General features: G+C 50.3%; 1 protein-coding gene across 1 annotated transcript in view; it reads left to right on the forward strand.

Moving 5' to 3' along the window:
• Positions 1 to 134: 134 nt before the first annotated feature.
• LOC123275623 (tubulin alpha-3 chain-like) overlaps positions 135 to 15,237 on the forward strand; it is a 95,039-nt gene continuing 79,936 nt past the window's right edge. The window contains exons 1-2 of the mRNA XM_070516812.1: positions 135 to 6,930; positions 9,570 to 9,710. Coding sequence (XP_070372913.1) covers positions 6,922 to 6,930; positions 9,570 to 9,710 — 150 coding nt within the window. The 5' untranslated portion in view covers positions 135 to 6,921. The remainder of the gene's footprint in view (positions 6,931 to 9,569; positions 9,711 to 15,237) is intronic.

The following is a 15,237-nucleotide window of genomic DNA, read 5'->3' on the forward strand; positions in this document are numbered from 1 at the left end:
AAAAAGACTTTATTTAGAATCTGATTTTGGGGAAGTTTGTCAAAAAATATCAAAAAGGATTTAAAACATTTGATCAAAAAAGATCACAGATTTTAATGAAACAATACTTCATTATCTATTTAACCAAAGTGACATAGAGATTTTTCAAGGCAAACACAGAGAGTTACATGGTTCTGAGCAAAACCCAGCTTTTCCATGTAACAGAAGACTTCATAAAGATGAAACACAGAATTTTTGTTTCCTAGGCAGATTCCATTAAAGGTAAAGAAACGTTTACAGTTTCTTATTAAGAGCAGACCAATAATCTGAGAAGACTTTGTCCTTTTATAGAGAGAAAAACCAAATTCTAATTTTGTACCAGTGTACTTTTGATATTAAAATTCACTTTAATCTTAGCCAGCTTGACCACACATTAAAATTTCTTCTTAAGATTCCTTTTTCATAAACCTTCTGAAGCTTTCTATGTCTATTTAGGTTTTGTCCTAACTTTTTCTTTCTTATTTGGGGAACGATCATTTTATTTTAGGACAAAATTACTTTCTAATTTTCCTTTAACAAAAATGCATCTTCATTCTTCATACCTTCTCTCACTGAAAACACACACCCTACTTTCCTTGTCTATTCTTCATATATAGTCATTTTCTTAATTTCAAAAACTTACAAAGTTTATCTAAAAAAAGAAATGATGCAAGGCAGTTGTTAGAGAATACTTACAGATCTTACTCTTAAAGGATAACATAATTGCCTACACATCACACTAAGTGAGTATAAACTCCCTCTACATGATATAAACCATACCCTTTCTGGAAATTACAGAACGAGACTCACTCTTGGCTACAGGTTCATGCTGACATTGCTCTGCTAGACTGGGAACGACGGAACAGGCAGAGGCCACAAGATCCCAGCATTCTTGCTGAAGAGGGTTGCTCTAAGTTGAGCAGGCAGAAGAAAGATTTGAAAGATGGAACAACAACTTCTAAACTGATGGCAGAGCTGTAAATATCTCAGAAGCCACCAGCAGAATTCTCAGCCTTGCATGCAGTTCTAAGAAATGGGGGAAGTTCTTTTTAACACAGATGCTGCCTGGCTGTCAATCTGAAGAGACAAGGCAACAAAGTGGGAGGCTGTCAGAGAGAGATTCCAGCCTGGCCTTGCGGAATCATCCTGTGCGTGTGCAGGGCAGAAAGGGTGGGTGATCTTATATGGGCCTCTCCATTTGGCACAGAGAACCCTCTGTTGCTCAGTTTACTGTGGTTTAAGAGAAGTGGCTTTCAGATCATCCCATAGCAAGAAATAGAGTGTGTATCACAGTCCAGCATATACTTACATATATAAAACCATATGAGTAGCTGAAATAACAATTTAATAAACTGACATGTATTTCCTATTTTCAGTATATGCCATACATGTATTCTTTTATTTTATGAAATTATTTTCTTTTATTTATATATAATAAATACATGGATCTATGTATTATTGATATTGAAATATATGTAATACATAAAACACATATAATACATAAAAATTGAAGATAAAAATTATCCATTTATCTATTTTGATAAATGTAGACATCATGTAAATTATTTAAATAAGTGTTAATCATAATTTATCAAGTGTCTGTGACCATAGTTTGAAAGATGAGAAGTGAATCCTTGCACAGTAGGAGAAAGTTCCACTGCTTCTCATCTGACAAAGGGGCGCCCACTGCTCTGCCCGCGTTCTCTCAGCATCAACGCACACAGTGTGCACAGAGTTAATTTACCCTCATTACTCTACGTGTTCTGACATTTTCTCTGGCTCATTTGTATTCTCAGCTCTTCTTTCAATTTTTTAAAAAACTATTTGCAATCTTTGCTTTCCATCAAAAACTAGGAGGCAGGCAACTGTGACTTGTCTATCACACAGTAGCATCTGTAGTAGATTAGCAAACCCACAAACATGTTTCATAATTTCCAGGAGCATACGTCTCATTACAGCAAACTTTTCAATGTGGCACAAATTGTCTATTGATAACCCAAATAGACAGAGAGACAATTGTTTGTCTCTCCAAAGAAAATTTAGAAAGCCAAAACTAGAGAAACTTATGTTTGGCAATCAGTCTCAGCACACCGTCCTACCCGAAATGGTTTAGACATTCAATGAATATCTATTTAGCTTAACTTACAATAAACTTTTCTCTTCTTTACATTTCTTTTCTTTTTTTTAAAATATTTTATTTTTTCCTTTTTATCCCCAAAGCCCCCTAGTACATAGTTGTATATTCTTCGTTGTGGGTCCTTCTAGTAGTGGCATGTGGGATGCTGCCTCAGCATGGTTTGATGAGCAGTGCCATGTCTGCACCCAGGATTTGAACCAACGAAACACTGGGCTGCCTGCAGCAGAGCCCGTGAACTTAACCACTCGCCCACGGGGCCAGCCCCTGCATTTCTTTCAATACTCGTTTTTAACAACTATGTTTGGATTAGACAGTAAACAGTTAACCATCACCCCAAGTCATTCCCCCTGCAGACAAATTCTGCAACAGAAACAGCAGGAGCCTACGCAGCCAGTGGACCCAGGGAGAAAAGTTGTGTGTTTGCTTTACATTCAATATTGATGACTCTGAGGACATGTCTGTTCTTATTAAACCAACAAACTGGAACAATTTTTTATCACAGATTACCTCAGATCACTTGAACTTGAAAAACATTTTGGTTTAGTTTCTATATTTCTGAGCGTTTTAGGAATTCTTAATTTATATAAATGTTTAATTTTGGCAATATCACCCAAAGGTAGAAAAATATCATATATAGAGCGAGACAGACATACACACATAGACACACACATAGACACAACAGAGATCTTTAAAGATGTTAGCCACGTCTCAGATACAAAACTGAGAAGAAGAGTTGGATCCAAATTGTGTTTCTGGCAGAGGGACTAAATTAAGGTTACCCGCCCAGGTGGCCAAAGGTTTTTACTAAAGTTTTGGGGTTTTTTTTTGCCTGCTGTGAGGATCCTTTTAAGAGCTGTGTTGAAGCACGTTTGTCTTTTGGAAGCTCCTGCATAGCACCTAAGCACACATTCCATTGTCTCTGAGGGGGTTGGAATCCTCTCTTTTAAGGGGGACCCTTAAGGTGGACGGATCTGAAACAAAGCTTCCCAGGGCGGCCATTACAATTCCAAATTATCTCAGAAGTTCACCCATTTCCACTTTCTTAGTTTTAGATCTCTTATTTTCTAACCATGCATGCAAATGAACTAATTTAGGTATTTCAAAAGAGCCCATTGGGACCAAGAAAGTTTTAAATCATGCTTGGGTAAAATGGGTCCATTGAGGTAAAAATTTACCAGAGGGACCATATGCTTTAAACATAAATCCAATTGGGCTTCCCAAAGGAAGTTGAATATTTATGGTTGTTCTAGAACAATTGTTCCCCATAATTAGAGAGGGCTGTTCTCAGATGACCAAGGCAGGAGGGTCTATGTCTTGGGTCAGGTATGTGCTGTCTGTGAGGGCCACTTCCCAGGGTATCACCTATGGGCCGTTGTCTCTCTTTCACATGTCTCACAGATTCCTGAGCACCAAGTGGTGTCAGGTTGCTCAAGGTACTAGGATGACCAATCCTTTATGTTTTCCTTCTGGATAAGCTTATGAAGCTCCTTCTGACCCAAGAACAGTGTATGTTCTTCATTGGGAGGCTCTGTGAGACCAGTGCACATCATGGACAGAGTTCTGACACTTCTGCTAGGTTTCTAGACACCCAGAAAGAACCCTAAAAGGGTCAGGAGGAACAATGTCTCTAATATTTGGGGTCAGAGGACCCTCATTTGGACAATAGGAGAAACTACGAGGTCTGCATTGGTTATGAAGAACAGCTGAATTTCAAATTGTAAGAGAATGTGGCTGCTTGAATAAAATGAAAATCTACTAGAGCTCCAATAACACTCACTATGAAATGTCCTTAAACATGAATTCTCCACCTAGTTAAGGCGAGATTGGAATTCTCTCTTCCAAAAGATTGAGAACAGAACTAGTTAGTCCACGCAAATAAAACCTGGTCTTGGGGCAGTCCCTGCTGCTGAGTGGTTAAGTTCGCACACTCTGCTACAGCAGCCCAGGGTTTCACCAGTTTGGATCCTGGGCACGGACATGGCACAGCTCATCAAGCCATGCTGAGGTGGCGTCCCACATGCCACAACCAGAAGGACCTATAACTAGAGTATACAACTATGTACTGGGGGACTCTGGGGAGAAGAAGAAGAAGGAAAAAAAGAAGATTGGCAACAGATGTTAGCTCAAGTGCCAATCTTTGAGAAAAAAAATCTGGTCTGAACATCAACTGAAAATAGGAGCTTCGGATCCAGGAGAACTTACTGCTGGAACCCTGAGGCTCACCAAGGGAAACGCGAGAGAACAAGGCTGTCTTGGAGGTGCCTTCCACGTGTCCATGGCAGCACCAGGGTCCGTGCTCAGTTGCTCTGGATCTGCCGACTACACCAAGAAATATCAACTGAGGAAAAATTCACTACAGTTCAAATAGCAGATATTTACTTGGGCAATTAGAATTGCAATTCGGGAGGCACAGATTCACGCAGAAACCCAAAATTTGTGCTAAGGAAGACAAAGGAGGCAAGGGTTTATAAAGGCAGAAAGAGATAAATTACACGGGTTGTTTTGCAAAATTTGTGATTGGCACTGGCAACAACTGTTACTTCCTGGCTATACTGATGGGTTACTACGGCCATTTCTAAGGCAGGAAGTTCTTATCTCTGAGAGCACATTTCTTGAAAGGAGGTCAAGATGACAACAGAGAAGCCCAGCTCAAAAGTGACATTCCCTCTGATAGAGAGTGGCGTGCCTGCATGAGCCCCATTTCCTTAATGGCCTCCCAGCTCCATGTTAGCAGCCTTGACAGATGTGACTCAATTTTGTCCACAGAGAAAATAAACTTCTGGTGTTTAGGCCACGCGGTCCGTGGCATTTCGTCATGGCAGCCAAGCTGACTGAGAGGAAGGACGCACTCTCCCGGCACAGGGACAGGGAGGGTTTCTCCCGTGTCCCCGGCTCTCTGCTGACCTCCTCCGTCCCCTGCTTCCCGCCGCCAAGGCCGTCTTTCTACGGCAGACCTGGTGGCACTCTCCAGAGGCTCCCCAAGGCCCGCCTGCTGTGTCCCCGTGCAGGGGTCGGTCCCCACTCTCCTTAGGGCGGAGGAGAAGTTAAGGGTCCGCGTGAACACCCACTGCGGAGTCGCAGCACCCGGCGCTGCGCTCAAGCGCTGAGCGGGCTCCGCCTGGATCCCCTCCCCGGCTTTTCCCGGAAGGATCCACACACTGGATCCTGACGCAGCTCCAGTCCATCTTGACGGAATGGAGGCATCGGGGATTGTTCCAAAGTCCTCCAACAGGGACACCGTGCCCCAACCCAGCTCTTGGGGGTGGCACGGCTGCGGGACACTGCCCTCCCAGTCCCTGGAATCCCACTCCTTCAAGAAGCAATCAGATCGCGCTGGTTCCGTACACTGGATGGGAAAGGCCCTTCTGCACCAGGAAAGAGCAGCACAAGGTCAGGCCTTACGTGTTCAGTAACGTCCTGTGCGCCACCCAGGGGGCGCTGCGGCCACTCCAACCTAAGGACGCACTGGAACGCCCAAGGCTCCCCTCACCTCGCGCGACACACAGCCTTCCAGCCAAACCCGCATCCAATCAGAAAGCGTCACACTCCGCGCGTTGAGCAACAGCCAATGGAAAGCGGGATTCCGGGCGTCGGCCCGCCCCCAGGGGCTTGGGACCAATGGCCGCGGGGTAGCGGGGCGGATCTGCGAGCGCGCCCTGCTGGCTGGTGATTTCTGGGAGCGGTGGAGGCGGGGAGCTAGCTCTGTGTTGGAGGGGGCGCGGCGGGCCTGAGCGACGGGGACCCCGGGCACTGTTCCCTGCGGAAGCCCAGGAGGGAGGGGACGGAGCCGCTACGTGGGGCGGTGGGGGCAGGCCGGGGAGTGTCGGGGCCGGTGCCGCAGGGTGTCGGCGGGGAGCAGGGCTGGAGAGCTCGGGAGGCCCGGTCCGCCACAGAAGGTTCTCGAAGTCCCCAGAGCTGTGTGTGGGGTCGCGTCTACCGGTGTTGCTCACCTAGAAATTCAGACTGAGACGCTTTACAGACGCGCTCTTTCAAGGGACACGTGAACATAAATAGCGCGTGGAGTCTGAATCCTCCGCCGGCCGGCGGTTCCTTCAAGTCAACGCGCGTCCCCCGGAAAAGCAGCGGGTCCAGCGGCGACTCCACACCCGCCCGGCGCTTCCCGACAGCGGCTTCCAGCTGCGCACGGGGCTCCGTCTGCGCCTCCGTCTGTCCGGCTCTGTCTCTAGGGAGGGACTGAACATGCTGACGGTCTTTCCTGCCTCATCAAGGACATGCTTAAGTGAAACTGGCCTTTTCTTTCTTCTTTTTAATCTGAGCGCCAAGGGTGAGGAGTCCAGTGATCTCAGGTACAGTCTGGTGCCACTACCGTGATCTGGGCTCAGGCGCCAGCAGTCGTGTCCACCTTTGATTGTGCACCGTCAGTGCGAACGTCAGCGCAGTGAAGGGACTAGGAACCGCCCAGTCCTGCTATGAAACGCTTGTCCCTCCACACGCCCTGGAGAGGTCTGGGGACCCCCAGTGCCTGGGGACTCCACTGTGGTCACTCTGAGGACTGGGGCTGGGTAGGGGCTCAGGAGAAACGGGGGGTCGTTCCCAGGAGGGAGCTCAGCTTCACAGTAAAGGAAGGAAGGAGGAGAGCAAGGGTCTGCTTGCACGTTTGGGGGCAGGAAGGTGAATCTTCTGGGTCAGAAGGGAACAGGGTCATCTTCCAAGAATATGAAGGGAGGAGTTTGAAAAGAACGGAGGAAGTTTCAAGTAATTTTTTCAGAGAGCAGATACAGCTGACTAAAGAAATGTGAATGTGAATGATCCAGGTGAGGCTGGCGGTGAATTTATAATTAAGGCTTCCTGTTGAAAGCTAGGAATGATTTTCCCAATATCTCTGGTTAGCATGTTGGTTAGATCATGAGATGGCAGTGGCCTTGCAGACCACCTGGCACCCAGGATCCCGTTTTGTAAATGCATAAATTGGAGATTTCCCAGGTCACAGACCTGGCTGTCATCATATGGGGACTGAGAGAGTCGAAGGCCACATCAGGCCTCCTGGGAAACACATTCTGTGAACTACAGGGTGTCTGGGTTGAAGTAAGGCAAAACGAATAATATGCATTTGAAAATGTGTGGTTGGCTGGATCCCAAAGCTCTTCCCAGAGTGTTGATGAACGTTTCCTGTGGAGGAGTGAGCTCCTTGTCGTTGGCGAAGTTCTTTCTGCAACTGAATGCTTCCTTCTGGGATGCTGTGGGGGGATTGCTGCATTGTGTCAATCTTTGATGCCCTGATGACTCTGAGGTTTGCTGCTTGTATAACAGACCGCAGGACTTCAAGTTCTGGGGACTGTGCATTAGAATTTAGGGTGGGTGGGACACCTCCAGTTTCATTGGACTTCCTCTCTGTATTTGTAAGGATGCTGTGTCTACAAGTGAACAAGTGGTTCGTGTCTGTACACTTAGGTTCCTGGCAGGAAAGAGATGGTACATTCAGAATAGGTACATTGAGGAGAACCTTTAAAAGGTACCATTTAGAAAGGAATGGGCAGAATTTCAGGAAACTACAAAGGGAAGCTCAGCATCCCAGCATTTGAGACGTTTGGGAGACATCACCTCCTAGGCATGAAGGGGTGAGGGGAGGGAGTGGTCACTGGAAGTGGACAGGGTCACTTTAGGAGGAGCACTGCCTGCTGAAAGTTGTGCCTTGATAAGCGGCCCCCAGCAAGCCATGGCAGGTGGGCAGAGAGGCAGCCTGGGAGGGGGTGGCCTGCCTGCACTTGCTTCTGTCCCTGGCTAAAGCCCCCGGACACTGGAGGACAAGGAAGCCCTTTGAGGCAGTCCATGTGGGGCAGCCCCCCAGGGGTCCAGAGCTGGATGGAGAAGCATAGAGGGGAGACCTAGAGGGAGCTGGGAGACAGACACACACGGGCCGCCGGCACCTGGGCCACAGTGACCTGTGTCCTAGTCCACTTTCCTTCCCCGACTCGATCACCGTTTACCTTGTTCCCTGGTCAGGACACAATCAAAACTGCTGTATTCTTCAGAGAATTATGTGACTAAGCGTAATGTAGAGTTAATGTTGACATTACATGGCTTCCACATTGTAAAATAACCTAACTTTCCTATAGTGGCAAACACTTAGGTTCTGGGCTGACTCAGGTGCTTAGTAGCCGGGTGGGTTAGAGCATGTCAGTTTCACATAAAATGGTCACATAAACCTTGTGGGAAATAAGGTTTGAGAAAACCGTAGACATTCTGAAGCACATATGTATGTTCTGCATGCCATAAGGGACAATGGCCCTGAAGACGAGGGTCTCATGTTTATGATCTGGTTCCCAGCGTGAGTGCATCTCTATCAACATGGGGCAAGCGGGGGTCCAGATCAGTGATGTCTTCTGGGAGTGGTACTGCCTTGAACATGGAATTCACCTGATGGTCAGATGCCAAGTGACAAAACCATCGGTGGTGGGGATGACTCGTTCAACACCTTCTTCACCCAGACTGGGGCTGGCAAGCGTGTGCCCAGAGCAGTGTTTGTGGACCTGGAGCCCACCGTGGCAGTAGTACATGGACACTTGGGGCGGCTGTCCTGGGAGGGCAGGAGAGCCTTGCTAAAGCCCCCAATGGGCTCCTTTGGATCCCCCTGAAGAAGGGACTGATGTACAAGTGTATGCCTGTGGTCACGTTAGGTGACACACTGGAAGGTTAGTGCCTAAAATGTCTGTGGGAATCAGTCTCCTAATTGAGAAAAACCTGCTGTGAGGTTGGCCGGCACTGAGATGGGCTGGGGGTGGAGTCACTCGTGACCTCATCAGCCCGGTCAGATGGCTGTGTAGACCCTGTCTGCAGGGCACCCGGGCACCGGTCCCTCCCTGGTGCTGTGTGCTCCCTCAGGCTGCAGAACGAGTCTTGACCAGCATCTTAGACATAGAAAGCTCAGCATAGGTCATTCATTGGGTTCCTCCAGATTAGAAGTCTGAGGTAGCTTACAAGGAGAGCTGCAAAGAGAGCAGCTTTCAGTGGCCACCAGGGGATGACAGAATGTCACCCTAAAGTCTGTGAGACCCAGGCCACATAGGGTGCGCTGATGGGACTGCCTGGCAACAGTCATGCCAGGGACTGTCTAGCCTGTCAGGGATCTTTAAATTCCACCCTTGGCTGTAGCTACGGGGATGGAAGAAACACGCACCTGTAGAGTTGCCTGTGTGCAGGTGTGAGAGCTCTCCTCCCTTCTTGGGGACCCAGTCACACTGGCATTTGTCCCGCGAGTTGACTGTTCTCTCCTAGAGCCATCGGCTACAGTTGTGGTCTGTGTATTACACGGAGACGTTTCCTGTGAGACACCGACGCTGCTGACCTACAAGGAACAGCGTGTGCTTGGTAGAAGGGGACGGTCCTGATCTGTCCACCCTGGTGAGTTAACAACAGGCCTTAAAGACTCATAGCCCCTGTGTCCTCTTTGTAGATGAAGTGCTCGGGGACCCACAGGCAGCCCTTCCACCTGGAGCAGCTGATCACCGGGAAGGAAGACGCAGCCAATAATTACGCCAGAGGCCATTGCCCCATCGGCAAGGAGATCGTCGACCTGGTCCTGGACCAGAAACTGGTGAGGAGAGAGCTGAGAAGGCTTCCTGTGGTGATGGGGAGTGGGCCAACCTGTTGGCAAGCTGCAGACCCTGCTGTGGAACGCGGCCCCTTTCAGAGAATCTCGTTGCCTGCAGCTCGGCTCTTGGTCATAACTTTGGGACCCAGCATGATCGTCTCTTCAGGGGCATCTTTATCTTGACTCCTGAGTCATCACACAACAGTGTAGAAAATTTTGTGAAGGATTTTTTTTTTCCCTTTCCTGGGTGGTAGAATTAGTGAAATGTCGGTTGGACTGAGAAATGGAGGCATTTTCCTGGCATTTTGGTAATTTATGCAGATATCTGAAATGGCGGAATTACTGTGAACCGACTGCTGTCCCTGAATCTCACTTCATTCCATGACTGTATAGACACTGCATCCACCTTAAATGTCCTCTGCAGTCTTGGATTTAAAGAAAAACTATCATGGACCTTTCTGTGAGGAAAATGGCAACATCTTTATTTCCGTCTTGGTAAGCCTAGAAATTCTGGCCCGAGTTTGCCTCAGACCACAGTTTTCCCCCCTTCCATTGGACACGGGATGGAAACCCTGCTGTCGCTTTCCAGGTTTGTCCATCCTCAGTCACTGAACCCTGGGGATCCTCTCCCTCGGGACTGTGCCTCCCTGATCCTTGTCATGCCTCCTCTGCCTGCTCAGGCCCTCCCTGCTTCTGCTGGGCCCACTGTGGGGGTTCTGCACTGGGCCTTCCTCCTCTGGGCCTCCTCTGGTTCAGGGTCAGCGTGGTGGGTGACCCAGCCGCCTGGTTCTGTAAATGCGTTTTCTGTGGACACAGCAGAGCTGCTCATGGGAGGATTGCTGTGGCTGCTTTTGCTGCAAAGACAGAACTGAGGGGCTGCAACAGAGACCGTGTGGCCTACCCAGCCTAGACCATGTAGTGTCTCACCCTCTCCAGACAATGTTTGCTGACCCGGGCCCCAGCTCACCCTGTGTGCTGCTGCCGAAACCTCTGGTCACATTGTCCCTTGGTCTGAAACTTAGAATGCCTCCCCTTTGTCCCAGCCCTAGAACGTCACACCCTTCCTCCTCCTTAGCACACACATAGGCCACCTCCTGGTGCAGTGGGAGCAGCAGTCCTAGGACCTCTGACAGTGTCCCTGTCCCCCTGCTCTGCACAGGCTGGCTCGTTGGTGGGAAAACAGTGGGTACGATCCTCCACAGTTGTGTGCTCTGAGTCTGTCGGGGTGGAAGAGGTTTCAGCCACAGAAATTAATCCTCATCCTGTTGATGCCTGTGGAGATACTAGCATATGAAGAATCCAGGGCAGTGTACTTTTCAGAAGGAAGACAGTCCTGTCACCTGGGCTCCTGTCTCATGTCCCAGTTGCTGGGACACATCCCTTCAGGCAGCTTGGGACCCAGTCACGGTGGCTAACTCCGGGGCTCCTCTGTCCCTGTTTTCCTTGTTTGGAGACCAGCACCCTGCTCTTCTGGCTCCTTGCCTGGCACCAAGAAGGGCTCAGGGACTGCAGGGTGAACTGAGCCTTCTCCCAGGTCTCCAGAGGAGAGCTGTGTGTCTTCTGTTCCCGTGATGCAGCCACCATTTCTGGGTTTGACAGAAGCTTCACAGAGCGCTTTCTTCCCCTTCTCTGGCAGGTGGCCATCAACTACCAGCCCCCCACCATTGTCCCTTGGGGAGACCTGACCAAGGTGCAGTGGGCCATGTGCATGCTGAGCAATGCCACCACCGTTGCCAAGGCCTGGGTCTGCCTGGACCGTAAGTTCGGTTTCACATATGCATGGTGAGCCTTTGTGCGCTGGGACGTGGGGGAAGGCATGGAGGAAAGAGAGCTCTCTGTGGCCCAGGAGGACATGGCAGCTCTGGGGAAAGACTATGAAGAGGTGGGCGTGGACTCCGTGGACGCTGAGGCCAAAGCAGGGGAAGATCACTGGGTGGGAGCGTGGCTGGCAGCCCTCCCTGTGCCCTCTCCCCACTGTAGCATTACAGGATGCCCTTCGCTGTTAAAGTGGCTGTGTTCAACCTCTGTCTGTTGTGGTGCTCCGCTGGGACACACTTGTCTGCCCACAGGAGTGGGTGAGACCCCAGAGCCGGACGGGCCACTGGAAGGCTGGTCTGGGCCGCACGCATAAGACTGCATCACAGGAGTGGGCAGAGCGCCACCCACATCTGTAAGGAGCCACTGCTACGTGACATGACCCAGGGTGAAATAGTCAGTATTTCCAATGCAAGGTTTTAAAGCCTGAAGATTTAGTAAGTTCTAGGAGAACTGAGTTAGGTTTTCAATTGAATTTGCATTTTTGAGGCTCTTCCATTGATGGGGCATGTGAACTAAAGTATAAAAGCTTAGAACTGGAGTTATGAAATCTGAGGTCCGTGGAAGGAGGAGTGTCCACAAAAATCCCTGAAACAGTGGGTCAAATGTGTAAGGTGATGACATTTTTTGGGGAAAAGTGTTTTTTGGATTCTCTACGGCATTTATGAGCCACAGGTTAGAAGCTGTAGGTGATGACACAATTCATCCTTGTCCTCACTGTCTGTGGTCTCAGTAAAAGCATAAAAGGCTGGATCCTTCGTGGCCGCCACGTTCTGCCAGTGCCCGGCCTCCACCGAGAGCACTGCTGCCTTTGTTTCTCCCTGAGCAGACACGGGACACTGTCATCAGGAACCAGCGCAAGCTGCACCATCACTGCGCACCTGCTGTGTTTATGTTCTCTGAGCAACATTTACATCGAGTATGTTTCTGTCACGGTCCTTTCAGTGGGGACCCAATGGCAGCCCCGAGTCCTGAGGCTGAGCCCCGCCTGGAGACAGCACCTCCAAGAGGAGTCCTTGGCAGAGTGCAGGAGGCCCTCCGAGGAGCCATGGGAAAGTTTTGGAGGTCAATTTCGAGGAAGGGAAGCTCGGCCTGTTGACTCCTGCCCTGGGGAGCACACACAGTCAGTCCTGACTGCCAGCAGCACAGGAGGGCTCCCTGCAGGCCGATGGTCTCCCTGCCCCCAGGCACTCTCCTCATCTCCAACAGGACAGGTCAGGAAGCACATCAGCCGTCCAGTCCGGGAGGCAGGCTTTTGGATTTGATCTGGAAAGCTCTTTCTTCCACATTTCCTGCCCTCCCTCAGCATTCTGCACACACTTGGTTCTCAAGCCTCCTGCTCCCAGGCTCCCTCCCTGCCCCATGATGGGCTCCTGCTGAGGCATGGCTGCAGGAGCCTGCCCTGACCACTAGGTCGCAGCCTCAGACAGAGGCTCCATGGGCAGAGCCCTTGGTTCAGCTCCTCCTTGCTTTGTCCTTTGCTGAATTTATTCTCTCTGTTCAGACACCCAGAAAGATCTGCAGCTACGCCTGGGCCAGAGTGGGATTATAGGAGCAGCTGCCCTGGGCTCAAGGGGTGACAGCATCAGTGAGACTGAGAGGACCCCACGGGTACAAACGTGCCTGGGAAGAGGCTCACGTACTGGGTCCTATCCCACCTGTTGGGCCTTCCCCAGCCAGGGCTCTCCTCTGCTCCAGCCTGGCAGGGTCTGCCCTGTGGGCTCTCACCAGGGTACATGTCCTCCTTGACCACAGCCTCCATCCTGGTTCTCAGTCAGACAGCCTGTAACAGGGCATTGTGAGTACTTGGAGGAGAGACACGAGGAAGGTTCTCAAGGGCCTGTTAGGTCACTTCTGTGTCACCATTGTCACCAGGAGCAAGCGGAGGTGTGCATTTGAGACTCTGCAGACCCTGGCTCCTCCAGAAGGACATCAGACTCTTTCATGCTAACGCTGACAGCTGAATTCTTCCCAGGATTCCTGCAGGGGTGGGACGGCCCTTCCTAAGAGAATGTCTGGAAAATTCTTCATCAGAGAGCAGGGGGTCTTTGCCGTCTGGTGGGTGGGGACAGTCACTGTGGTGCCACGCTGGGAACTCCGAGGGCTCGGGTCTTCCCAGCCTCGCCTCCCTGGGCCTCACAGTCAAGTGCTCGCGCACACTTGATGTGACAAAGGTGTAGTAACAGGTTACCCAGAGCCGAGGGGGAACACAGGGGTGTGTGGTGGGTGGAGGTGGGCAACACAGCCCACCAGTGACTCACAAAAGACAGACGCAGAGAGAACTGTCACCCCCATTTCCTTTGGTGCAAATGCCAGTATTCTGGTCCTCACTGCAAGGGTCACGTCTCCTATGAGAGCATGGACCCCACCACCCTGCAGTGTCTCCCAACATGCTAGTGCCTTCCTGAGGCCACATCCCCACCCAGGCCCTGCCGGGCAGAAGTAGGGCTTCTGTGGCCTCAGGCCTATCCATGGGTGCTGAGCTGCCCCCAAACTCTCCACAAGGGGCCTTTCCTGAGGACTTGGGAGTACAGCCATGCACAGCTCACCCCCAGCAAGTGGCGGGTCTCAGACAGGGTCTGACTGTGAAGCCGGCTTTCCATCAGCCTGCCACAGGTGAGTGTCCTCTCCCGCTCAGTGTAAGGACCTGGCTCTTCTGGAAACTCAAGGATGAGAGGAGAGTAGAGAAGAGCAAACAACATCATCTTTAAATCTGACAAGGCCCCTAAACCCTGGCAGTAAGAAACCAAGGTAACTTTGAGCCACCGAAGGCCCTGAGAAACCATCTAGTGATGACAGCAGGCCATCACCCAGCTCTGTGCAGCTCTTGGAGCCCTTCAGGCATCACGTGCCCCTGGAACTAGTGGGGAGACCCATCCAGGCCTTTTCATTTTCCGCATGGATATAGGAGGTCGAGAATGGACTGCAGAGCCTGGCAATGGAAAGACCTGCTTTGTCAAGCCCGGCTCAGCCATGTCCTCCCCAGGGGACCCAGCAAGGGACTTTTGGATCTGGTCACACTGCCCCAGCTCCCTTGTGGAGGGGTTATTATGGTAGGAGGGAATGGAGGGTGGGGCTGAGCCAAGGGCAACTGCAGGCTGGGGAGAGGAGGCAGGGTGCAAGCTCACAGGCCCAGTTCCGAGGGTCCCACTGAGGCATCACAGACAGTGATCACTGAATGTTAGAAACAATCTGGCTTATTGTCTTCAAGGTCAGGGCTCCTCCCACCCTGAAAGCTACCTTGAGGCCACCCAGTGTTCTGTGGCCCTAATGAAGCAAAACTGTACAATGCACCAGCCTGTCAGCCACCTGTGACTGGGGAGCCCTGAAGCTGAGGAGACACCCAACCTGGTGGGACCCTCCCTGCCATTTCTTTTCAAGTGTCCAGTGACCTACTCCCCAGACATATAGCCCTGATCCAGTGTTCTGGGGAAAGTGTTATTGTGAATGTTCTGGAGTGGTGCTGTCCAATACAAATGTGATGCGAGCCACGTGTGTAATTTTAAATTTTCTAGTAGCCATGTTAAAAAGTAAAAAGAAACAGGAAGTGAATTTAAATAATCTGTTTTAATTAACTCCAAATATCAAACATATTATCACTTCAACATGGAATCAGTATAAGAATCATGTGTGAGGTGTGACGTTTCCTCTTTGTGCCCATCCCCCCATCCCTCAGCACCCAGGCATGTGGTGGGCACCCACACACCCAGCGCCT

Source organism: Equus asinus, chromosome 8 (genome assembly GCF_041296235.1).
Source record: "Equus asinus isolate D_3611 breed Donkey chromosome 8, EquAss-T2T_v2, whole genome shotgun sequence".
Classification (NCBI taxonomy): domain Eukaryota; kingdom Metazoa; phylum Chordata; class Mammalia; order Perissodactyla; family Equidae; genus Equus; species Equus asinus.